The sequence below is a fragment of the Lepisosteus oculatus genome, chromosome 1 (assembly GCF_040954835.1).
Source record: "Lepisosteus oculatus isolate fLepOcu1 chromosome 1, fLepOcu1.hap2, whole genome shotgun sequence".
Lineage (NCBI taxonomy): Eukaryota > Metazoa > Chordata > Actinopteri > Semionotiformes > Lepisosteidae > Lepisosteus > Lepisosteus oculatus.
The window spans coordinates 57877693-57904416 of NC_090696.1; the positions used below are offsets into that span (position 1 = coordinate 57877693).

Genomic DNA, 26724 nt, shown 5'->3' on the forward strand with positions numbered 1-26724 from the left:
TTTCATTCCATCCCTTCTCTCCTCCTCTGATTGCTCAGGCTGGTATAGCAATGACAAATTGTCATCTCAGGCAGGCTCAGGCAAAGGTGCATCATCATTTATCTCAGGTCTTAGTGACAAGACCTGCACAATTTGCTGCACCTTCCTCACGTTGGGAGTACTCTTGAGTCACAGGTTGCTGTACCTCCCTCACCTCTGCAAACTCTTTGGGTTACACATTTCCTCATACTGTAGGTCACCCTTCCTTGAAGGTCTTTGTCCTGCTTGCCACTGCTTTGTTAGCTTTCCAGGGCTGAAGCTCAGTCAGTTGTCAGAGGTACCACCAGCCCTTCTTGATTCACCTCACTGCCGTTTCTCCCCCAAAGCTTCCCAGGATCCTTGGAGAGGGCTCAGGTCAACCATTTTCAAGTTTCCATAAATCCAGACACATGGGAAAGGGAAAAAAAAACAACATCTAGAGCAACAGATGTGGATTTTTCCCCCAAAAGAGTGCTCTCAGGTTTCAGAATCAATTTGTGACAGATTTAAAAAAAGGGTGATTAATAATATTAAATTAATAATAATTGCTTACACGTATATTGAGCTTTTCTGGACGCTCCACTCAAAGAGCTTTACAGGTAATGGGGACTCCCCTCCACCACCACCAATGTGCAGCATCCACCTGGATGATGCGACAGCAGCCATAGTGCGCCAGAACACTCACCACACATCAGCTAACAGTGGGGAGGAGAGCAGAGTAATGAAGCCAATTTATAGAGTAAAGGTCAAGAGGCTTTATTGTGGGTATTCTTAGGTTCTTGCAATTCAAAAACACTCATTAATCCCAAGCACCACTGCTGCTGTGTACACTCTACCTACCTGTATACCAAACAGAAAGCCTAGTTACACCCATGAGAGAATATGCAGAAACACCTTTTACCATTAATCTTCTTAATTACTTTATTTGGCCAGATCATGCCAATAATCATTTAAAATGACAACCTTGCCAAAATGCTTGCACCTCATGCAGAACACAGCAGTAAAAGAAAGAACAGATTAAGTCATGCAACTAAAAATACAGTGCATACATGCAAAGGCAGAGCTGAAAAGTAAATAGCATGTAGAAACTCAAGCTCCAAAACTGCTGAGAAATGTGGGTAATATTTTTCACAACTGAAAATATTTGTCAAGATTCAAGTCCTTCTTTGAATCAGATGGAAAATCTATGGCAAGCCTAGTAAATAACTGTCCATCAACCAAACAACTTGACAGATCTTGAGCAAGTTTGTGAAGAAGAATGGATGAAAAAAAACAGCATCCCAGTGTAAAGTTGGTAGAGACTCATCTGAAAATACTCACTACTCTAAATTGCTTCCACCAAATATTGACTGGGGTGAATATGTCCATAAACAAAATATTTTAGTTTTTGAGCTCTTGCTGACCATTCTTGTTTTGATAATATTAATTTGACAAAATATGAATACGTCATCTGAAATGTAACGAAACTGGATATCATTGGAAAGGAGTGAATACTTTTGCAAAGTGCGATAAGTATGAATCCTAAAATATAACTATATCCGGATTTGTAAAAGCCGAAAAAGATCGGGGATAGTTTCTGAAATTATTTTCCTATTTATCAAGTTCAGGTACGAAATCAAGTGAAAATGGTCACTGTAATTAGAAACTGCTATATGACAAATAAACAAAAAATTCCCTGCTGAGAACAAAACTGTTTTAGTTCAATCATCTGCTTCATTTAATAGGTAATCTGATTAATTACAACATTTTTCAACATTGTTGAAAAATGAAAGGGAATAAATGCTCATGCGGGGTAAAATGTTTAGAAGTAGATTGAAGTTCCTGCCCCCTTAAAGTCAGGACCCACCCCTTACTTCATCACTTAACATTTTCAGAGGGAGTTCGTCGAAGCCTTGTGTATTTCTGAGACATCGGCTAGCAGCCTGTTGGAATCATGGACACCGCTGGAAAGGTACGTGATTATGTACATAGAAGGGTAGTTTCAGGATTTATATACATTGCTTTAGTAAAGTAGTGCATTTCAAATAATGTGTTGCGTTCTTTCCTTCTGAGAGCAAAATCTCTACAAGGTTTTATAGAAGGGGGGTTTTGAGTGGATTCAATTTTTAAACATACGCTACTTGTGATTTAGCAGAAAACATTCTGAATAAAGTTAAAATAAACAAGATGGCTCATATATAGTCGCTTTGAAATTTAACAAAAAGGAAATATGGGTTTGATTATCTTAAAGCATATCAATGTACTGTAGTCTTAGTAGTGAGTGATTTACTGTATGAAGCTTCAAGATGTCTTGCTTTTAGTACAGTTGAGGAAGTAGATGAGGAGAGTCAAAGTCAAAAGAAACTATTCAAACTATTTCAGAATAAAAAATTCTCGAGTAAGAAATATTCTTCACTTTTCTTACCTTTAGATAAATGCCACCTAGTTTTCCCTTATATAACGCATAAGATTTTTATTGTCCCCTGAGATAATTATAAATGCAAAAAAAAAGAAGAGAAGAAAAGAAAAACATTGCACATTATACTATTACAAAAAATAAGAAAGACATTGTACATCATTCTATTGGACATGTACAGTACAACACAACAACATGTAACATTTATTACACAATGTTACAGTATGTTCAAATGGGGTAGTATAAACAAACATTTTTCTCCCACTGATCCGCAGCTTTAAAATTTAGTTTAAAATTATTTTTTAAACATATTCTGTTAGAAAACATTTCTTTGTTTCCATGACTTTATCATGGTGGCTCAAAGTGCAGGTCTCTTTCTGAATTGTTTGCTTATACAGTAGGTACAGGAATTATATAGTAAAATTATAGCAAATGCTACTGTATGAATGATAAATCTTTCTAGTTGTTAAATAAATGTCACGTTCTTTGGATTAACTATAATTGTGTTATTGAATAATATACAGAGAAGATTTAAAGTAATTGAAACATAACTAACCAGGTCATCACCAGATGTACCAGATCTGCTGTTACTATCTTATTAATGTTGATGTTGAGTCAAATTAAGTGTAGATTAAAACTGAAAGCAATTAAGGAGACTAATAATTTTTAATGCTGTAATTATATATCCATGGATGACGCGTTAATAGAAAGGTGATGATTTTATTTCTACACAGTGTGGAAAAAAATACAAAACAGGATACAAATGTTAAGTGACTGCCAACGTGGTTGTCATTCCTGTGATATAATATTTTAACTAGCATCAGTACATTCTTCTGAGACATTCTTCTTCGCCCCTAATATAAAATGGATATCCTTGCAAATCATTTTAGTTGTCAGGTTATTTAACCTTGAGGCTGTGTAATGTGAAACTTTCTTAAAACAGAAACAGACTTCATATTAGAGATTTGCTTTTTTCCCCCTCCAATCCATGTCCTGGTGGAATCTAAATGATTAATAGTCTATGCATGATGTGAAGCAAGAAATTTTGTTCATGTGCAGCAACAAATAGAGTAATAAAATATGCTTCACAGATTATTAAGTGCAAAGCAGCAGTTGCCTGGGAGCCGAACAAACCATTATCAATTGAAGAGATTGAAGTAGCTCCTCCCCAAGCCCATGAAGTCCGTATCAAGGTAACATAAGTCTTTTTATTTTTGTTGTTCAATATTTCAAACTGGTGATACATCATAATATGATGTTTAATTGGTAATTTTATCAATGAACAAATTACCATTCATTTTGTGTATGAGTATTAGAGGCAGTTTCAAACATCTTATAAATGTAAGATTATGATATCTTTTTATTTTTGTTCACAATTTCAAACTGGTGATCCACCACAAAACAATGTTTAATTAGTAATCTTATCAATTAACAAATTAGCACTCACTCAAAGCAATGTTTAGTATACTGCACGTTCACACAGAGCAATACCTTTGTAAAATATAGCTAGTGTTCTTTCTGTCACAATACACTTCTTAACATTATTGATATTCTTCTTCATTCTTTTTTCTTAACAAAATTACCTTTCATAATTGTAGATTTCAGAATGCTTTTGAGTGTTCTCTTTGAGTCCATAAATTCCACTTTACCAGAAGTTTAAGTGAAAGAAAATTAGTCAATTGTTTTAGTATTGGGTAAAAAAATAACTTTTCTGCTGACCATTGTTGTACAAATAATAGTGTGCTTCCAGGGCTGAGTGAATCTGAAGCCAATTTATTTTTTCAATGTTTTGCACAAGAGCATTGCTTCATTAAGCAACTTAGCCTTGATGTTTCTGTTATACATTTACAAGTGAAAAGAAGTAGATGGCCTAAAATATTTACTTTATTTTTCTTTCATTCGGATGAATGCTATGACAATCAATCATTACCGTGTTTAACCCACTTGGCAAAGAGATTCATATCATTGTTTTTGAAAACCAACAATGCAAATAGTTACAAAGTACATACTGTAAGTATCACCAGGAGCAGATGTTTTTCAGCCCTAAGCTGTATTTTCTGCCTTTGAAAGCATTCTCAGAAGAGACTAATTTTAGTTTCTGTTATAAGGTGCCAAATCTAATTAAAAATGAAATGGGTGAACCAAAAGATCCAAAGTCCAATTGAATTAAGGACTATCAGATTTCATCGAGACCAATAATTGCAATATGTTTTGCCAAGTCAATGGGATTGCCTACTGTAGGTAGGGTTCTATAGATTGAACATGTATCAGTGGTATAAGGTGAGGGGCAGTTAATCAGTGTGGGTATAAAACTTCAGGTTATTAAAAACAGTACCAGATATAGGTTTGAGAAATCTTTGCCAACTGACAACATGCACTAACAAAACGTCTTCTGTTCAGAAAATTGTAATGGTCTATCTTTGTTGAAAAGAATGGGATACAGTACTTTTTCCACATTGGGTTCATTCTGAAGTTAAAGCCTAACTTAAACACCAGAACATCCTATTCAATGGTGAATTTAACATTATCATGGTTCGGTGACATCACTCTTTAATGTCACCCAATAGCTGTGTTGGTAGAGCATGAAACTTATAATCTCAGGGTAGTGGGTTCGTGTCCCATGTCGGGCGCCAGGTTCTCCATGTTGGAGACAATACTGTCCCATAAAAAACTAATGTTGTGGTAACAGCAACAGGATGTTGCTGCTCCTACATGCTATTAGGCATAAATGCCAAATATCCACACATCCATTTCTTGGTACATTACCAGTATTGATGTAGGTGTAATAAAGGCAGTGTACTATACTGTATGTGTTACATAATATGATTATATTATTACCAGTATTGATGCAGGTGAAATAAAGGCAGTATACTGTATGTGCAACATAATATAATTAGATTTTTTGTTTGCCATATTACACTAGGATTTAAAGGTAGATGAAAAGGTAGATTTATATTTGCTACCATGACAATTTACTTAATTCACTTTGATGGATTTATTCTAGTCTTTTTAAATTTGTCTATCCACATAGCCTTTTAGACAAATTGGCATTTTGCACAATCCACTATGTGAACAGCTGTGTTGCTCGAGTTCTCTTTTTTTAGTGTGATAAATATCTTTTGAATTAGGTTGTTGCCACTGGAGTGTGTCACACTGACCTCTACTTCCTGTATGAGGGCAACCAAAAAGAGGGCTTCCCGACAGTTCTGGGTCATGAAGGAGCTGGAATTGTGGAAAGCGTGGGCCCAGGAGTGACCAAGTTCAAAGCAGGTGAAGCCATCTTTGATCAGTGTTACACAAATGTCCTGTATTGTACCTCCAGAAAAACATGCAGACTTTACTCATTACTAGAAATAGTATGTTGCACTTCCTTCTTAAAGAACAATATAATAGCACACAGTGTTTCTCAATAAAATTCAGGTAATTGATTTCAATTGCAAAATAACCCTCATGCATTTCGTTATGTAGACAGATGTCTCTCATACTCTTTGTGGCGTTCTTGCGTGTTTTCTTTATACCACAACTTCAGCTAAAGCTGCTCTGTCCCATCTTTTACATTAGTACTATTCCAAACTATTTTACGTGTAATTTCCAAAAGCAACTATTCGGAATGAGTGAGAGTGAGAAATGTGTCTGTCTTTTAATGTAATTAATCTTATGCTGAGCCTTTCTGGAGAACATATTAAGTTACATTTTTCTTAGTGACTGCAGTGTTTGCTCTATTCTTCATAGTATTCACATGACAGGGTTGGTTGATATTTAGTAGTTAATCGACAGCAAATGTAAGTTTTTAACTTGTAATTGTGTTTTATCTTGTGTATTCTTTTTATTTATTATTGTTGTCATTCTGTAAAGTGCTTTGAGGAGCTACCTTTGAAGGCGCTATAGAAAATAAAGTTAATTATTATTATTTCAAAAATTAAACACTGGCTGAAAGTCAGTTAGTGCAAACTGGGGGAACCCACAGAACTGAAGGCTTGTTTTAGCCTTTTTCTTTACATGTTCTATTAATTTCCCCAGTAGAACACTTGGAAGTATATGAGTACAGGAAGTCTAGGACATGATTTCTAACAGCAGTTACATTATAATATGGTTTAATATTATAATATGTCAAGTATACAGATACTGACAGACTAGAGTGGCAGGTTGCATTCTTCATTTTATTTCTTGTTTTACAGGTGACAAAGTCATCCCTCTATTTGTTTCCCAGTGTGGAAAATGCAAGTTTTGCGTGAATCCCAAAACCAACCTTTGTGAGAATAGCTGGTAAATATTGTGTTATACAGGATATTGGGGGCATGGTTTAAACACTGTAAATAGATAAAAAATATACTGGAATTAGAAAGTTAGTCTTGATACCAGCATGCAACAGTTTCACCTGTTAAACCGATTTTAATCACTGTGATCACTTTGTTCTTCATTACGGCATGATTGCAGAATAAATAAGCCTGCACACATCTATTTACAAAATGAAATAAACACAAAACAGTTCCTGTACTTACAATACAAGTGAATACCTAAACCCATCCTTTCACAGAACTGAAACTAAAAGATAAATAGACCCTAACACAATCTGAATGATAGGCAAAGGCAAAACCATTTCTTATAAAATACAAAAAACCCTACTCAGGACAAAACAGTCCTGAAAAACTATTGTTACAAAGCAGAGAATCTTACCTCCTTCACCACTCGTTGATTATTTTGTCACCATGTATGGGCATTATTCATAAAGGCTATTCTCTTTTTACCTCACATTCAAGGGATTGCTTTATAAACTCTTTCTGTAACCTGGTAACTCTCTGTTGTCACCAGAACAGACATTTTGAACAATTTAAGTCACCTTCGTTTCTACACAATTCGTTCAAACACTATTTCTGAGAATCAGTTAACATCAGAAGTGCCTATTTGTCTTTATTTAGTGCCCCACAAATCCTGTCCAGAGACAACCATCTTCCAGCTCAATTAAAACAACAATCTTTAAATAGTAAAACACTTTCTTAGTATTAAGCTCTTGAGTGAAAACGTAACTTCAGAGAACACGTGGATAAAAGGAAAAAATAACTTAAAATGGTACACAAAGTTACCATTCTGATATTCTTTGGGTATAAATAGTGAGTGCTACTTCCTTGTCAGATTCTTTTAATTTGTTAATTTTGTAGAAACCAACAAATGCAAATGTTGTCATTATATTGAAAAAAATGCAACAAGTTTCACAGTGGTTCAAGCAATCCATTTTTTTCACAAGAAGTGAACAAAATGGTTGCAGTTATGAAAAAATGTTACATTTTTAATAAACGCTGCTTACATTTGGAGTGAAGCAGCAGTCTGTGGGTCAGAATATGAGCCCAATTACAGTCTATGGAAACACAGGAGGACAGACAAGCAATGTTCATCCAGGAGATGGTGTCAGAACAAAGCAGAGTTGAGAATCCAAGCGAAGCACAAGACAGGGAACAAGGTATTTAGAGAACTGCAGGACGTGAGAGGTTTCAAGCAAACACTTTCACATAGTCCAGAGCACTGCCATATCAGATCTTAAGTAGCCTATTTCACCTGAGGCGGGGGAAGACATAATTACCTACAGGTGAAACAAGCTTTCTGTCTGATTATGTATCCACAACAATCGGCACTAACTGACAGGTGAGTAGAGGTGTGGCTGGCTGCACTGTATCACCAGCCTACTCTGCAGCACCCCAGTGAAGGCAAGCATGATGGAAAAATTGCACACACAGAATAATGATGCCAGTTATGGTGTGTGCTCACTTAGTATCAACATAGCTGTCTCTTTATGCAACGTTTGGCTTTAAGCTGTATCCAACAGATGGTATTTTACATTGGTCTGGACTAAGTTGGATTTCCCATCTCCAAAGAACCGATTTTTCTTATGACAGTATTGTTAAGGGCACTACTGTCATCCTTTTTCTTGTGACTATTAATATGGGAAGTCCATAGCTGATGACAGCAGCTGACGAGTGTAGATTGGCTCTGCTACTGTTTAGATTTTAACTGCTGGGTCTGCATGTCCACATCCTACCCCATACTACTACAGACTAAAAAACATCAAACAGGCTCTGATTTATGAGTTCTGAAAAAGATTGTGAACAGTTGTGGTATGTTGTCTACAGACGAAAGCCATAACTTCAAAAACTCCCTGTCCATTACTTTAATCAATCTTCCTGCTGATCCTTTCTGTTCTTGCACATTCCTTGTTTTATTAAGGATTCTGTGTGCTCTTCCAGTATTTTGAAATCCCCCCAGCTTCTTAACTCAGATCCTTTACATTTACTATATATGCATCAAAGGTAAAAGCTTTTCTTACATCTGTTCTGCTTTTTTATTGCTTTTAAGTGTTTATGGTTATCAGAGAACTCAGAAAGCCATTTAGCTTTTTATGACTATGAAATGACATTTTATGCATGTCATTAATGATGTATGTAACAAAGCATATTTTTGCTCTATAGGTCGAATGAGAGGTACCAGGTGATGTCTGACCCCACCACCAGGTTCTCCTGTAAGGGGAAGCCCATCCTCCAGTTCATGGGTACCAGCACCTTCTCTGAGTACACGGTGGTGAAGGACATTGCTGTCGCCAAGATTCATAACTCTGCCCCCCTGGACAAGGTGTGCCTGCTGGGCTGTGGCATCTCCACTGGGTATGGAGCAGCCCTCAACACCGCCAAGGTACCTACCTGCCCTGCCTCTTCATCTTTCAGCTACAGAAGCACACTGTTGATCCTAGAAATGTGTGCGATCTAGTTATGTTGTCCTATATAATAATAATTAATTGCTTACACTTATATAGCGCTTTTCTGGACACTACTCAAAGCGCTTTACAGGTAATGGGGACTCCCCTCCACCACCAGCAATGTGCAGCATCCACCTGGAAGATGCGAAAGCAGTCATAGTGCGCCAGAACTCTCACCACACATCAGCTATCAGTGGGGAGGAGAGCAGAGTAATGAAGCCAATTCATAGATGGGGATTATTAGGAGGCCATGATTGGTAAGGGGCAATTTGAATTTGTCCGGGATGCCAAATTCCTACTATATGTAGTAGGAATTCATTGTTTAATAAAATAAAAATAAACTGATAGGTAAAATTACATGTATATTGATTGTGACTTTCTTAGTTGATGTTGCATACCATTTGCTAGTGAATATATAATAAATCTAGGCAGATAACTGGGAAGATGCAAAGATACTTCATAAAAGCAATTTCTTGAAGGGCTATTGTAAATTCATATTCCCATAACAATGTCCTTGTCATAACTTAAACATTAGTTTTGAGCAGTAGTATGTACGGGTTTTAGTTTGCCACTGCAAATGTCACATTCCACAACCTTTTGCTTAAGTGAAAGATTATGTTCAGCCTCTTGTTTTTTTATCTGTAAATTGGTACTTACGGTACTGTATTACCTGTTTATCTATCCTGGGACTTGGACTGTGTTGGAAAATGCATGCAGAATTCTAACAGCACTGACAAGTCTGTGACTAGGAAGCATGGAACTGAAACACTGACTGAAACACATTGTGTCCATGTCAATTTAATACAGAGACCTCTGCTCTCTTAACACGACCAACTTGACAGATAATACACAGTAGGTGGCTTAATGGATTGCAGTGTTACTAGCTCCCATTTCGCTTTGCTTGCCACTTTACCCTTTCACTCTTTTTTTTCAAAGAGTGGCTTCCCAATTGACCACATTTAAAATCTGAATTGTTCTTTAAACAATAAAAATACAATGATCTTCTAATCTCCTGTAGCTCTGTGTTTCCTATGATACTGTATATGTTTTCATTTTTTCATCTATCCATCCATTGTCTTAGTATCCTTACTATCCTATCCTGACAAGTAATGGATGCAAGGAAGGGAACACCCTGGACAGGGCACCAGTCCATTGCAGAGCACACACAGAGACACACACTAACACTTAGGGCCAATATTCCCAGAAGCCAATTGACCTACCAGAATGTCTTTGGACTGTGGGGGAGGAACTGGAACACCTAGAGGAAACCCATGCAAACATGGGGAGAACAGACAAACTGACAAACTGCACACATATGGCACCCCAGGTCTGGAATTGAACCCACAGCAATACTAACCACTGTGACACCATGCCACTCTCACATGTTCCTAGTTCCACTAATTAGAATAATATTTTAAAGACATCCTCAGACAAAGACTGTTAAATGTGTCTCTACTATCTGAATATCCTTTCTGTCTCTCTCTCTCCGTGCAGGTAGAGCCCGGCTCCAGCTGTGCGGTGTTCGGCCTGGGAGCTGTGGGTCTGGCTGCTGTGATGGGCTGTAAGGCTGCCGGAGCCTCTCGGATCATTGCAGTCGACATCAACAAGGACAAGTTTGAGAAGGCCAAGGTGTTCGGCGCCACTGAGTTTGTCAACCCTAAGGACCACAGCAAACCCATCCAGGAGGTCCTGGCTGAGATGACCAAAGGAGGAGTGGACTTCTCCTTCGAGTGTGTTGGGAACGTCTCTGTCATGGTGAGTTTTTGCAGGTATGAATATTGAAAAACAATAGACCACAAGTGAGATGATTTGCCATCTGTTTACTCGGTTATTTGAAACTTTTGTATGTAGCTATGTGTGTAGATTTTGCCAGATTGACCCTTATTTCTATGTCAAAGCTCTTTATCCATTTATGACTAACCCTGTCAAAGAAATGGCCTGGAACACCAAGAACTTAACTACTTTTCTATTTCATGTTTGTCCTACCATGTTTAAAGTCTTAATAGGAGGTTTCAATTATAGTTTTGTCCTGCATCTGATGAGCTTTTTGAACTCCTCAACAGGAGTTTAGACAATGAGACTGTAGTGAAATAGCTCTTTGTCAAAGGTAATGATTTGCTGGTGCCCTCTGACTACAGACCACTTAATAATCTACTTCTTCTACACTTCCTTTTCTTGATCACTGGTAGTTTCCTTGGGTGGTACAGTATATCTCCTGTTTGGTACCCAAGAGCCTATTTTAAAAGGTGTTGCTTCAGTACGCTTTAGATCTGATGTTGTTGGTGTACTCTTGGGTACTCTACAAGGTGTTAAGACTCTAGTATTTAGTATTTTCATGCTGTCTATTGCTCAAGATTACTCCTCTTGAGTTTCAAGAGTTTGAGTTTCAGTCAGTGCTGATGCTATACTGATGACACTTTCCCTTGCAGACAAATCAGATTCTGCTACTGAGGGTACTGATGTTAAGATATTGATGCAAAAGAACTTTAAACTTGATAGGACAGAGATTATGCTAATAGGCTGCCAGCATGTGGAACCCAAATTTGGTAACTTCAGTGTTGTTGATAGGGCCAAAATAAAACCCTTGCTAGAAGTTAGAAACCTCAGTATTATAATTTTAAGAGCATGTTAGGAATGTCATAAGGGCATTATTGTTTAGTTTGCACACACTAAAGCCTTTTCATGTACAGTGCCACATCTAATAGTAATTTACAATAAAACCATATGTACTGTGACTCTGCAACTGTGGACATTTTTAAATCTCATTTGAAGGGGTGTCTCTTTTTAATAATAATAATAATAATTGCTTACACTTAAATAGCGCTTTTCTGGACACTCCACTCAAAGCGCTTTACAGGTAATGGAGACTCCCCTCCACCACCACCAATGTGAAGCATCCACCTGGATGATGCGACGGCAGCCATAGTGCGCCAGAACGCTCACCACGCATCAGCTATCAGTGGGGAGGAGAGCAGAGTAATGTAGACAATTCATAGAGGGGGATTATAAGGAGGCCATGATTGGTAAGGGCCAATGGGAAATTTGGCCAGGACGCCGGGGTTACACCCCTACTATTTTCGAGAGACGCTCTGGGATTTTTAATGACCAAAGAGAGGCAGGACCTCTGTTTTACGTCTCATCCAAAGGACGGCACCTGTTTACAGTATAGTGTCCACGTCACTATACTGGGGCATTAGGACCCACATGGACCACAGGGTGAGGGCCCCCTGTTGGCCCCACTAACACCTCTTCCAGCAGCAACCTTAGTTTTTCCCAGGAGGTCCCTCATCCAGGTACTGACCAGGTATTACAGTATACAAGGTGTTAAGACTCTAGTATTTAGTATTTTCATGCTGTCTATTGCTCTAGATTACTCCTCTTGAGTTTCAAGAGTTTGAGTTTCAGTCAGTGCTGATGCTATACTGATGACACTTTCCCTTGCAGACAAATCAGATTCTGCTACTGAGGGTACTGATGTTAAGATATTGATGCAAAAGAACTTTAAACTTTTGCATCAAAAGTTTAGCTTAGCTTCAGTGGGTTACCAGTTGTGAGTTGCAGGGTGATATGGCTGCTGGCAGTAACCTTTTTAACCTTTAATTTGCTCTTGTGCTAACTATGTCAATTTTGTCATTTTTTATTTTACATCTATAATGTGTGTTATGTATCATTGTATAGTACCTTCAGTTTCTTAAAGCTGTTTTTATTTAATCTAATATTATTATTATATCAAATAGCCATCTGACCTATTAGGTAATCTTGTAGTATGTATGGTGCTTTGTCCTCAATATACATTACTGTTTTGTGTGCTGCTTCTTGTTTTAAATTGATCTTATTTTTAGCTTGTTTCCTTCCTGGGACATCTGATGTTCTATACCATTGGGTTTTGCTGTCATTTAATTCATATTTAATAAGAACCTAAGTCTCGTATGTAATCCACCATCTTATGTGTCTTTTTAATAAATTGCAAATACATTGCGCAGATGGATATGGCTTTAATATTATTAAGACCTATGTTCTTGCTTCATTAATATAGTATTGATAGCAGTCTGCGTCCCTTAAAAGCTCAGCTGAAACTTCTCTGCTAGGGCAGTCTTATTTCAATCACAAGCGTCATACTGCAAACATTTCTAAATCAAGTGACCCAGGAAGGTCTTTGTGCTGTTAGTGGCTCCCCAAAGTCCTTGTTTTTTAATGGAAATATTTTTACTTGATTTCTAGAGAAGTGCCCTTGAGTCTTGTGTAAAAGGCTGGGGGGTCAGTGTCCTTGTGGGGTGGACAGACAAACATGACTTTTCTGCTCGGCCGATACAGCTGATATCTGGGCGCACTTGGAAGGGGACATTTTTTGGAGGTGAGAATCCGAATTGGTGATGTCCCCTGCCTCTCTAGTTTTCAGGCTTTCGCTTATTCCTGTGGTTGGTGGAAAACTGAAGAAGAAAGGACAAAGTGTGGGTGAATGAGCGACTTGCTTTTATGGACAAGAAACGGCTATTTATGCTGCCAAATGTGTTGAGCGTGAAAGAAAAGAACGTAACTATCCACAGAAGCTGTCTTCTAGTCTTGTTTTTCAAAGTGCCTCCTTTATGAGTCACTCAACACCATGATCTTTCACAATAAGTTCATTCAATCAACACAATACAACAAACTGCCATAACTCAAATAATTCTATCAGCTAGAAGTGTCACAGTGGTTTGCACTACTGACTTTTTATGAAGGGCAGTGTGGTGAAACAGTGGTTAGGATTGCTGGGGTGCTGGGTTCAGTTCTGGACCTTGCATGCTATATGTGAGGGGTTTGTATGTTCTCCCCCGTGTTTGCGTGGGTTTTCCTCCAGTTTCTTCCCACAGTCCAAAAATATATTGATTGGTTACTTGGCTTCTATCTAGAGTGTACCTTGCCCAAGTGCATTTGCTTGCCAGGATAAGCTCTGGCTGCCCCTTGACCCTGAATTAGAAGATAATGGACAGATAAATGGACGTTTTATGAGGTAATTCTTTTTTATTGTGTGCCATAAAATGCAATTTTTTCAAGTTCTCTCCTGGTAAATAAAGCCACGTTTATTGCCATAATTCTTGAAAGCCATAATTGCCCTGAAACAAATACCTTTTATTTCATAAACCGTTGAAAATGCACTCCAATATACAAGACTTAAAAATGATGATAAGAGATAATAAAACAAATAGAGACTGAAATGTATGTAGGTTTCCATGGGGTAGCCATAATACCATGACCTTTCTAAGGGCCACAAATACAAGACTGACTATTTCCCACAGGCTGGAAGAGTGTGGAGAGCGTGCCCAAGCTGGTGGAGGATTACATGGCAAAGAGAATGAAGCTGGACGAGTTTGTGAGCCACAATATGCCCTTGGACAGAGTGAATGAAGCCTTTGACCTCATGACCAGTGGGAAAAGGTAAATATAACTGGCCTCTTCCCTCTTGTACTAATGGGTGAATAGGTGAATACCTTAAATGAAGGAGCTCCTTCAATTCATGAAGCAGACGGTTCAGTGTCTTCTATCTTAAATGTAATACCTTTCCAAGCATCACTGTTTTGACTGCTTAGGTAATGCAGTAGGTCATCGATTTTCCAAGGTCGAAAAATCATACCAAAGCTTTTATATTAACTTAATTCTGTGCATTCTTTTATGAAGTTGTTTTGATTTAGTTTTTTTTTGTGTTTTGAAATTGGTTTTAGAAATTAAGCACTGCTTAAAAACACACAACTAAATGCACATTTACAGTATTGCAGAAACACAGTGCAGTATAGTGTGCATTATTTCAGATTGTTTAATGCATCTAGTAATGTATCTGTTTAATAAATGAACAAAACATATAAAATGGGTGGTACAATGGCACAGTGAATAGCATTGTTGCTTCGCAGCTCTAAGGCCTTGGGTTCAATTCCACATCTAGCTTGCTCTCTGCATGGAGTTTATACGGTATGTTCTCCCCATGTTCACATGCGCTTCCTCCCACGGTCCTAAAAATACAAATAGGTTGATTGGCTTCCAGGAAAACTGGTCCTAGGTATGTGTGTGTTCGTATCTGTGTGTCTGCCCTGTGATGGACTGGCATCCTGTCCAGGGTGTATCCTGTCTTAAATCCCTTGATTGCCTTGAAAGTGTCCGTCTCCCCCATGACCCTAAATTGGGTGAAGCAGTTATAAAACAGATGGATATAAATAAAATATTTAATATATAATGACTGTCAGTGCCAGTGACTACCAGAAAATAATGAATGATTACCAGTCAACAAATAATTGATCTACTGTAATTTTAAATGGACTAGAGGTGGCAGTTTACCATGAATGTCATTGAAGTGTCTTAACTAACATTTCTTTTGTGTTCCAGCATTCGCACAGTTTTGAACATGTAAAGAAGAGGCAAGAAAAGCTTTTTCTCCACATCCTAATATTCCAATACTCTAATGATTTCACTTTTTGTAAGCATGCTCAAAGTTCCTTCTCATGACTCAATTGATTCTGTAATTTTTCACTTTTACTAATAGTCCTTGAATAAATTACCTATCAAATCATGTGCATAGTATATTTCTTGGCTTCCAAGGTGTTTTAGGCCTTATTAAAGTCATTATAACAATTTCATTAGAAATAACGACACCCAGGAATTAAGTTTACTGAAAGGATTATGGAATGTTATAGTCAAAATGTGGCTTAACCCGCTTGGCTGAGGGCTAACCTCCTGGCTAGAGGACAAGGAGTCTGGGACTCCCAAGCAGAGTGAGGGGTGCCCAAGGGGCAGCTGCAGAGTTGGAGATGGGATGCAAAACAATCTATGTGAAGGAGAGAAGGGGATAATGTATAGTGTTTATGTTTTAGGTGAGGAAATGATGTCATTAATGATTGAAAATTACTGTCAGCTGAGTCTGATTGCCCTTGGCTATTGTCATCCTTCTGGAACGTTCGTTATAAACTCTGTTTCTGTGGGTTGGTGGCATTGAGCTCATCGAGTCAATGTTGCCCTCGGGCGGGTGCCTTTACTGGCAGATACTGTACTTCTAGGTGATCTTTTACCCACCTTTTCCTTGAGGAAAAAATTCAAGGTTTCATCATAAAAAATAATATGAGAACATTTTAGAACATCTCTAATACGTTGTGTATCATTGTGCTAATCTTATCTCCTATCTCTGTAGCTTTGTATGCTTTAACGTTATTTTTCTGTAAAGCACTTTAAGAAGATACTTTCTAAAGGTGCAATATAAAATAAAGTTTATTATTATATTACTTTAGACTAGAAGTAAAATGCCAAATTCTCCTCTTACACAAAGCCTGTTGTTTTATGACTTGAGTTGTAAAGGATGTTATGAGTAAAGATGCCTGAGAATAAGTTTACTCATGGGACAAGACATTGGAGATATATCTCCTCACATCACCTGAAATCCATCCTATGCTCTGCTAATCACTTATTTAAAAGACTTTGCAAGCCAACTTTGCAAGTTGGTGGGTATGGTACAGAATCTTTGTCCACAGACCAGTTTCAGTTCCTCAGTATCAGACCATCACCATTCCTTTTAAAAATGATAACCTTAACTACAGAATTGGTGTTAGGTTTTAAAAAAGTGTTTCTCTAACATGTCTTTTACAATTTGTACCTATATGCTGCGTGAAATCATTTAAAATAAGTATTGCAACTAATTCAATTTTACACACTGGACTGCACAATAACAATTCATAATTTTACTTTTATTTAAAAGGAGGTGTTAATAGGACTGACTCGTGTTTCTGATGTCATGTTTATTGTATAATGAAGCATACAGGCAGGGAAGGTAGTGTTCTTTTAGGGTTTTGGCATTGTTGGGAATTTCTGTAAACCTTATTTAACTTCCATGTTTAACTGTTCTGCTTGCTATCTTACACCTTGTGTTCAATCCTTAATTTAAAAAATATTCTAAAGTGAACTGTTTCCAGTAACAACTTAAAAAGTCTCTCTTCAACTTGCTAATTAAGAATTTACTCCCTAATCTCTGATTCAACAGTCTTTAATAACTGAGCAATTGATGAACAGCCACAGTTGGGAACAACACTTTAAATCAGCGTGGGGGTTGTTTGATATTTTTTCTTTCTGCTTAAATCCAGTTGGTTATATTTCAGCACACCTGAATGAGGGCAGTCCCAAAACCCATTAATAAGCACAGGGCTTATACTGATTTCATTTTCCCCTCAGCTTTTTAAGATCTGAAAGCAAATTTAAAATAAGGCCTCACACAGTAAACCAAAATTAGCCTCCAGCTGGAGCAAATCCCAAAGGCACTGGGATTACATAGGACCAGGATTGTGAACCACTACACTAGGGCAAGAGGTTTCAAATCCTGGTCCCAGAGGACAACACACCTGCTGGCATTTGTTCTAGCTACGCTTTCAGTTATACAACTGAACCGAAAATAATGGGATTTAGCTGAACTGTGTGAATATCGCATTATATTCCAAACATACGAGTAGAAAAACAGGCAAATATTGCAATCAAGTAACTTGTTAGTACCATTAAGGTTTTATTTAGGAAGATAAACTCAGCTTGAATGGAAACCAGCAAGTATGCAGTCCTCTAGGACTAGGATTGGAAGCCAATGGTCTAATACACACAGTACCCAGTAGAAAACGTCCAACATTTTGCGTCATGAAAGTGCAGTTAAAATCTCAGCCCATTAAATATACAAACATGCAGTATCTTGAATGTACTTTGAGAGAATATTGCTAATGTGAGAAAATACAAAATGAGAGGAAAGGGGTAAAAATGTGCAGTCACACTTTAAACCCCACCTAGATCTGTGGATTGTAGATTGATGCTGCTGCAGAAACACAAATCAAGGACCACTGCAAAATTGAAAGCTGCTCAGAAATGTTTGAAGAGTAAAAAAAAATCATAGTGCAAATCTCCCGTTTTCTGAGACTATTCTATAACGGTGCTAAAACACTAAAATGTAGGATGTTCTTGAGAGGAATGAAAACAAAACAGCTGCAATCAGCATGAATAATTCCTGTAAAATTACTAAAGCAGAAATGGTAAGAAACAGTGTTAGAGTAGTAAAGACTTCCTAGTGTATTTAGAACACTGATAAGTGCATATGAAATTGCGTGGGAGGCGGTTCATTAGAATAATCTGCTGGTATTTTCTCACTTACTGGTATTTAGTACTTACTGTACATTCAATTTCCAAAATAATCAAATGTTGTCTTAGATGCTCTTGAGTACCATTCCTTAATTTTACAGTAAAAGCAACCCCTTATACACCATTCATTCTTGGAGTAATCTAAAGGTTATTCCAGAAGTATGGGAGTGCTGAAAGCACAAAGGTGCTCCAACACTGGACAGTTCACCTGTCTGTTAGAGAGCTAATGTGAAAGGGACAGTTTAAAATATCCCATCAGACTTTGCCAGCATGTCTTTCTTTGATGGGAGAGAACCTCACTCAAACACAAGACCATGCAGATGCTACACACTTTATAATCCAACAATAAATACTTCCACATTCAGCATTTCAAAAATGGCAGGGAACCAAAAGCTGATGCTGTAGACAAGCACCCCCTATAATTCTTGCAATTTGTTACAGTACATTAGTCAAGTTGTTTATAATGGAGCAGAGTCTTTATACTTCATTAAGAACTTGAGTTGAAACAAATGTTCAGTAAGAGGTGGAGAAAAACATATCCAGACAAAAGAGGAACATAAACAGCATAAAATAGAGAAACATATTCACTGTTCAAATTCATGGCTTTATTTGTTTAGGAATATGATGTTGCATTTCTACAGCACTCTGCTGAGTGATCTCGCTGCACAGCAGACAAAAGATACAGTCACTTGAAAAGATATTTACATTTCAAAATGTGAACGTACACACAGCAGGCACTCTTAGGTAACTTAAGTGAAAGCAGCAGTACACTGCTTGTAGAAAAAGCAACAAAATAAAGGGGAAAATAGGCTTCTGTTCTTGACTAAGTTAAAATTGTAACATTTATGACTTACAATTTCTTTATAACCATTTTCAGATAAAATTATAAAAGAAAATATCAAAGGTCTTACACAATGGAGAAGTTAAAAGCATAAATTATTAATGTTAATTGTGGCTTTGCAGTCTGAAATACAATATAACATGACAAAATGCTGAAGACTGTGAGTTGTGCTTCACAGTGACTCCTGTTGGAGAGAAAAAGCAAATGTATCAGAAAGATTAAGAAGAAAACCATCTTTGCAGAGGCCTGACCAGCAGTCCAAAAAAAAGTGTTCAATTCTCTCATTGAAGATGATGCATGCTTTAGTACTCAGTCATGATTTTGAAAAACCTTTTGTATAACTCTTGACACCAACTATTATATTACGCTCTATTCCACAAATCAGCAGGCAAAGAAATACATCTCTTTTGGTTTATAATGTGATTGTTTATAAAGCAAAATAATGAGTTAGAACTACCATAATACTAGTACTTCTTAGGGAAGCTTCTACTATAAAAGTACCAAACCTAGCTGCAACCCTGATCCTGCACCACTTTTTAATAAAGATAAACTAAATATGCAATAAAACAGACATACAAACAAGCCACGTTCAAAGGAAGGTATTTTAGATTATGCTTTTGAATTAGGTTTTTTTTTCCCTCAGCTCTAAAGCAAAGAAATACTTTTTCAGATTTTGAAAGCTATACCTCTAGTTTTTCTAACATCCACACACAAATATTAGCCACATGGAACATGAAAATATTTGCTGAAGCCAATATCTCAGCTTCTTTCAAGAAGTAGCTGGATAAGATGCTTGGGGCACTTAGCAGTTATATGAGATGTTTGCATCAAAGCTGGCTGTTTCAAACTTTCCTTCACTTAAACTGTGACACGAGGTCACGCTACTCTGCACCTCCCATCCCTTACGTGAAGCCCATGAGGTAACCCTATCTGTGGATGGCACTGTGCTTGAATCTTATTTACAACCGTAGAATTTGAGGTTTATTTTTGATCCTGGCTTGACTTGTAAAAAACATCATTCTATCATCTCAGAAATATCTCCAGACAATTTCCTATGTTGTCTTTGACTGTAGCAGAAAAGCTGCTCAACACATGTGTGTGTCTTTTCTAAAATTAATTATGGCAATGCCCTACTTGCTGATGTATCTAAATGCACATTGAAAAAACTCCAATGTGTTCAAAATTTCGCAGCCAGAAGTCAACAGCCCTGTCTTCAAAATCCTCGTGCCTTTGCACAGTCTACTACCCAACTCACAACCTGTTTTTCTTACTCTGGTCTTCTATACAGTATGTCTCCCAGGATCAATTACATTCTAGGTGACAGGGCCTTCTTTTGCCATGCCCAAAAGCTCTGGACTTCTATCTGCATGGATATCAGAGAGCCAACTACCATGAGTGCTGTTAAATCTAGTCTCAAAACCTCTTTTCAGAAAGTCTTTTATTTGGTGTTTGTGTCTGCTCCATTTTCTATTGACCTTGTATTTTGTGCTGCACCTCCAGCCACTTGTGTTTCATGTCTGGTTATTTTATCATTTGCTATCTTTATAACTTTTTTAAAATACCAACAAAACTGAAATATTAGCTCCAGGAAAAAAAGGATTAATAAAGGTATCTTAAGAAATTGGGGGGAAAAAAGCTTTACAAAGGAAATAAAAAAAACACAGGGCTGAAAGTACACAGCTGTAAGCTAAAAAATGTCAATAGTGTTCCATCACCTGCATTAGAAAATGTTAGTAGTGACAGTTGATATCTTTTTAATACTAACAGGGTAACATTAAGACTTTAGTAATTAGTTTAAGAACCCACCACCACCAAACATCAAACAACATCTACCTCATAGAAGATGCTTGGGTCCATAATTGAGTTTATGAGAATGCGCATCACCAACTTTGCCTCTGTTATCACAATAAAACATGTTTCATTTACCCGTACATCTTGCTTATTCAGGGACAATTTTCATGGTACCTACTGTATGTTTGAGCAAAATTGTCAAAATCTACAACACTGGAAGATAGCAGTGCTGCATAACTAATAAGGAGAACCTGCTTTGGCAGAAGAGTCATGCCATCAATCTATTTAAACATCTAAAAGGCATTTCTCCTCCCTTCACAGCTATTGCATAGCAATGTGGAATTCAACTGAAATTCTCAACCACAAACCAATGACGGTTAATGGAGATGCACAATGGCTTTTAACCGTCTTTGTGTGAATTCTGAACCAAAACAGGGATACTTCCCACCTGAAAATAAAAAAGAACTACTTTTCACAGATGGTCAATGTGACTGACATCATAGTTTTTTTTTCCCCTTAAAGTGTTACAGGATCAAGCTGCACCTACACAGCACATAATCTACTGTAAAATACTAAGTTAACCACGAACACCAAAGGAGGCATCTTGTTGTACATAAGCATCCCGTATTCCGAAAAGAAAGCAGAAAATCAAACGATTCCTGTCTAAAATCTTGGTACATTCTAATGCGCTCCAAAGTCTGCATGACATTAATAGCATTTCACGTTTTCCTCTTAACAACTGTTTGTACTTGAGTCTACCGTTCATTAACTGAAGTATTTAACACAATATAAATGTGTTATAATACAACAAAATACTACAATTGCTGATTAAATATAACACTTATTTAAGCACTTGTGTTATTTCAAGAACACTGTAGCTTTTCTAGTAATCTGTATGTTTCTTAATTATTTAGTGAACTTCTGCATCAGAAGAAAGGCTGAAATAAAATGTCTTTGCAACACTTACTGCAAAGCATTAAGGAATACCTCTAACACAAAGAAAGCCCTTCGATGTGAGGCAATGTAGAAGGCAACATGGCCCAAATGATTAAAGGATTATTTATTGATTAGATTTGAGACCAAATAAGCTTTAATTGTTTTATGGACATTTAATGGCCAAGTTACACCGATGACTTTTGCAGTCATTACTAGATTATCTTTAAAATAAGTCGCTAATTGAGCTTAACTAGAAACAGACACTCCACAACAGTTTTGCTGTGAAATGTGTAAAAGGCACTGTAATGCAATACAGTGTAGCCTACACTCTGGGAGAACAAAGAAATTCATTAAATTGTATGACAAACACATACAGTTTAGGAATTATTGCACCTTGAATTATTCCAACATATAAAATACGTCCTAAATACAAGAAGCATGGTAAGTAGCTCTTAGTACATCACAAGAAACATACACACATATACTGTACAAACACACACTTATTTGGTCAAGTTCAAAAATAGGAAGATACATTCATCTAGGCTGACATCTAGAGGAATCAACAGCAACTGACAAATACCACTGTTATCATGGTGGCAACTGTTCTGGGAAAAAAAATAACTATATTCTTCTTTTACATGTGTTACTAGTCTTACCCCTGCCCAACAGTTAATGAGCTCTGAATGTAACACTCCACGATTTAATGAAGAAGGCAGGTACCTAGAAATATCTTCTTTACAGATCAAAGTGAACATTCAACTCTCTAAAGATTCTCAAGTCTCCAAATTCATAGCCACTCTCAACAATATTGCTAATAAGAGGTCTCCTAGGAAACCACAAACAAGAGGTTTACTCAACTGCATTCAAGGACTACAAGAAATTACCACAATGAAGTGACAAGAGATGAACCTGTGCAACTCTACTACACATCAAGAATATAAAGGTGAAATAAAATAAGTGAAAGTGCAAAATACATTTATTGCACTGTATTCCCCAGCAGCCACAGCCTTACATTTTTTAGGTTAGGTTATTTAAGTGTTTTTAAACCCCCTTATAGAAGGATAGTGTTCAAAATACAACCAATTAGACTTGTCTTTGGTTTTCCGTTTGAAGGAAATTGTTATTTTTCTTTTTATTGCAATATTCTAAATCAATCGGGCCCTGCAACAGCTCTGCATCTACTTTTCAAACAATTAATGACATTTTGTATACTTTAAAAGCCAACTTAACCTTGGCTTTTAAGTTGGCATATACCTTTTCCTACAATGAAGAGAAAGGAGAAAGCGTTTTAAAAGCACTATGTCTTTGGAAACCAAAGACAACACAAACTGGAACACTAGAGTACAAAAGGTACTCCATTTCCTAGCATCGCCATTTCCTCTTGGGTCTTTACATCAAACCAGACATCAGTGAAATGTTATAAACTCTGAATTGTTATAGAGTATATGTCAGTATGGTACATTTTTGGGACTGATCTATTAAAGGCAAAATATTTGGGTCACATACCATTTTTAAATGTGAATTATTCCAAATATATTGAAAACCTTCTGCTTCTACAGCATTGGTTCCTTTCACAACCGATTGCCTATAAAATGTGAATAACAAAAACTGTAGTCAGTCTCTCTCTCTCTCTCAAAGGTTTTCCATTCAACTTCTCTTGTAGTATTCTATAAAAACCCTGTTTAAAATTAAGGATTAAGTTAGTTCCCAAGTATTCTCTAAAATGAAAAGTGATTAGTGTTGTTTGATGGTTTTTGGTTCAACTGAGGAGATAAGTGAGCCCACATGTTGCTGGGTTATCTAAGCCTTAGAATCTTGTAGTTGCCACATGTTAAATGAGACTTTTTCAACTGCTAGTCTATATAAATTAAAGGCTTGGGGAGGACTCTGTGACTTGTGTAGAATCTGAAGAAAGACTTTTACACCAGTTTGTGATTTTGAAGAAAATACTAAATTCACAATAAAAAATGTTTCTGTTGGACATTTGCCTTTTTTTTTAAAGTTTGTAACAGAAATTTGTAAGTAAATCATGGCCTGGGGTAAAACTCTTGTATTGGACATTTGTCTGACAGGCAGCCAGGATACTGTCTTAAGGTGTGGTGGCTGGAGAGCTCTTGAGACTGTTAAGAGCAGCATGGATACGGAAATGCAGCCTGGATTCCATTGAATAGTCCTTGTAGTTCAGTCTGTAAGAAAAGCGAAATGGAAATTTTAAAATACCTGCTCTGTAGAGAAGAGAACCATATACAGTAATTCCATCTAACAGGGCTCTTTAATAACCACGTATGTCCTGACATTCTAACACCCAAAGCAGGGCACCACAGATTATGTTCATGCCTACAAGGTCCTGACAAAATGATAAACTATCTATGCAGTATATCCATTTCTAACTGCTTTATCCTGTCCAGTGTCATGGGCGAGATAGAGACGTCTGGCAAGCAATGGGAGCAAGATACATAGCACCCACAACATGCCAGACACGTACACTCACACAAGGGCCAATTTTCCCAGCAGCTAATTAAATCCACCAGCATGTCTTTGGGCTGTGGGAGGAAAACAGAACACCCGAAGAAAACCCACGCAAACCTGGAGATAACATGCAAACTCCACACAGACAGGACCCCCTGAATTGAACCCGGGGCCTCACCGCTCTAAGGAAGTGCTACCCACTGCACCATCATCCCGCCTACCATGTTCTTTCACCCCAATTTAAATGAATATGGCATGCGAACACTGAACTATAATCTGCTCTTTGTGAACTATTGTGTTAACAGCAAAGACCTGAAGTGTGGGCTTAACAAATCTAACAGCAATTAAATATCCAAGATGAGGTGATCTGTATGGGTCATAAGGGATATCCAAAAATAAAGCACTTTGTGATTTAACCGTATTAGTGTTTTCTAAAAGTATTCATTTCTCCTTCAGTAAGCACAGAAAAACAATGTCATTATTGGAAAAGAATAACAATCTTCTAAAAAAATATTAAAAAGCTCACTAAGAAAAGTCAAGATGAATAAAATATGCTCTGAAAGCATAGCAAAATCTATTCAGAAACAATGAGTGAAGTTTCATAAATCAAGGTCTCTTGTAGCTTTCTCAGGGTAAACTAAATAATTAAAAGACACATAAGGCGAGAATGTGCTTACTTTGCATTTTCTATGAATCTGATTGCCTTCTGAAAGTCTCCTTGCTGTTTATATAGCAGGCCCAGCTCATAAAGGCTGAATGGCACCAAGTAATGGTCATAGCGGATCATCTTTTCACTGCATGAAAAGAATTAGTAGAGGAAACACGGCAATTAATATAAGGGTTATTGTGGGAGAATTGGTGTTCAAGGTTCTCCAAATGGATTCCATTTTACAGAATTGCTCAAGAAACCTTCAACAGATAATTCATAGATCCTGTCTTTCTTAACATTGTATAAATGCACAACAAGTTTATATTCCAATCTACAGTATTATCTATAAATAATTTAACCATACAAGTAAGCTCAGAACAAATTTCTCATTTATAATGGCAATTGGGCCAAGAATACAAGAGTTTTGGACTGTAACATATAAGACAAACAGAGAAAGATAAGGATAAAAATATCGGAATATAAGAAAAATATATCAGAAGGCATGACATGGATGGAGCAGTCTGCCTGCAATTCATACTTCAATAACTACTGATAGAAATGTATTCATCCAAAGACTTTTATACAGCTACACTTTTATACTTTTTGAGATATTTCTTTGTTAAATAATTGTTTCTATGATATCCGTGTGCTTCTGGAAAACGTAATTATATTGTCTTTTATAAAAACTTTCAAGGTTTTTACTCCAGTATAAATGTGCTCCACTTTTTACCATAACTAAAAATAATGTTTCTCCCTTCCCAGATGAACTGTATGGCCTTTTGTTTAACTTTGGAAAATGAAACATTTACTTTCAAATATCCGAAACTGATTCAGTTTTACTCAGAGCAAAAACCTCGCATTCTGTAAATACCTTAAAAATGGCACTTGTCACAAAATTATAGAAAAACAAATAGAAGAAATGCGTTTTCCAGTGAAGCGAAGAGGCCATTAGTTTAGCAAGAGTGCAGAGAATTACCTCGCAACGACCTGTGTGAAACACAGTTCTGATTGCATAAGACGACCCAGATGTTTCAGACAGAGGCCCTTCAACATCTGTACAAGGCACTGGTCATCCGGGTGGTACTCTGTGGGATCTGTCAGTGAACGACAAAAAGTATTTGGTGTCACTCCCCGTAGTTAAAAGTAAAAAAATAATTGTGAAAGGTTATCTTCTCAAGGATTGCACACTGGGGGAAAAAAAGGTAATGGTAAATCTAAAGGGTAAAATCCATTGTTTCTCCAATAAATGCCTGCACTGTGATTATCATTTTATATTCTCACATAACCATCTAATAAAAAAGTCAGTACTTAAATTTTAGATGAATTTTCTATTGCATTTCTATTGCATTAAGTAAGTGGCGGTGTGGTGGCACTGTAGCTAAGGATCTGCGCCTGTGACTGGAAGGTTGCCGATTCAAATCCCACGGCCGGCTGAGGAATCCTTCTCTGTTGGGCCCCTGAGCAAGGCCCTTAACCCCAACTTCTCCATTTATATTTTGTAAATAGCTGACCCTGTGCTCTGACCCCAAGCTTCTTTCTCCTTATCTTGGTGCCTCATGGAGAGCAAGCTGGGGTATGCGAAAAGACAAATTCCTAATGCAAGAAATTGTATATGGCTAATAAAGTGATCTTATCTTATGTCAATTTGTGCATTATTAAATACAAAGTTAAACTATAAATACTGAGAAGTGCTTCTCAGGAATTAGATTTGCAGTATCCTGCATGATACATTTCAGTCTCTAAACTCTCTACAA

The 26724-nt window shown here is 37.1% G+C and overlaps 2 protein-coding genes across 3 annotated transcripts in view; one reads left to right on the forward strand and one right to left on the reverse strand.

Annotated features, from left to right (window-relative positions):
• Positions 1–1863: 1863 nt before the first annotated feature.
• On the forward strand, positions 1864–15696 carry LOC102696963 (alcohol dehydrogenase 1-like). Its single transcript, XM_006629775.3, has 9 exons — positions 1864–1969; positions 3505–3606; positions 5542–5683; positions 6592–6679; positions 8875–9094; positions 10653–10913; positions 13380–13512; positions 14435–14573; positions 15513–15696. The coding sequence occupies exons 1-9, from the start codon at positions 1952–1954 to the stop codon at positions 15535–15537; spliced, it is 1128 nt and encodes a 375-aa protein (XP_006629838.1). The 5' UTR covers positions 1864–1951; the 3' UTR covers positions 15538–15696.
• A 5263-nt stretch (positions 15697–20959) lies between these two features.
• Positions 20960–26724, reverse strand: part of LOC102697154 (tetratricopeptide repeat protein 39B) — a 54127-nt gene continuing 48362 nt past the window's right edge. For both annotated transcript variants that reach the window (XM_006629776.3, XM_015345216.2), the window contains 3 exons: positions 25947–26064; positions 24999–25115; positions 20960–24038 (listed from right to left, as the gene is read on the reverse strand). In XM_006629776.3, coding sequence (XP_006629839.2) covers positions 23942–24038; positions 24999–25115; positions 25947–26064 — 332 coding nt within the window. In that variant the 3' untranslated portion in view covers positions 20960–23941. The remainder of the gene's footprint in view (positions 24039–24998; positions 25116–25946; positions 26065–26724) is intronic.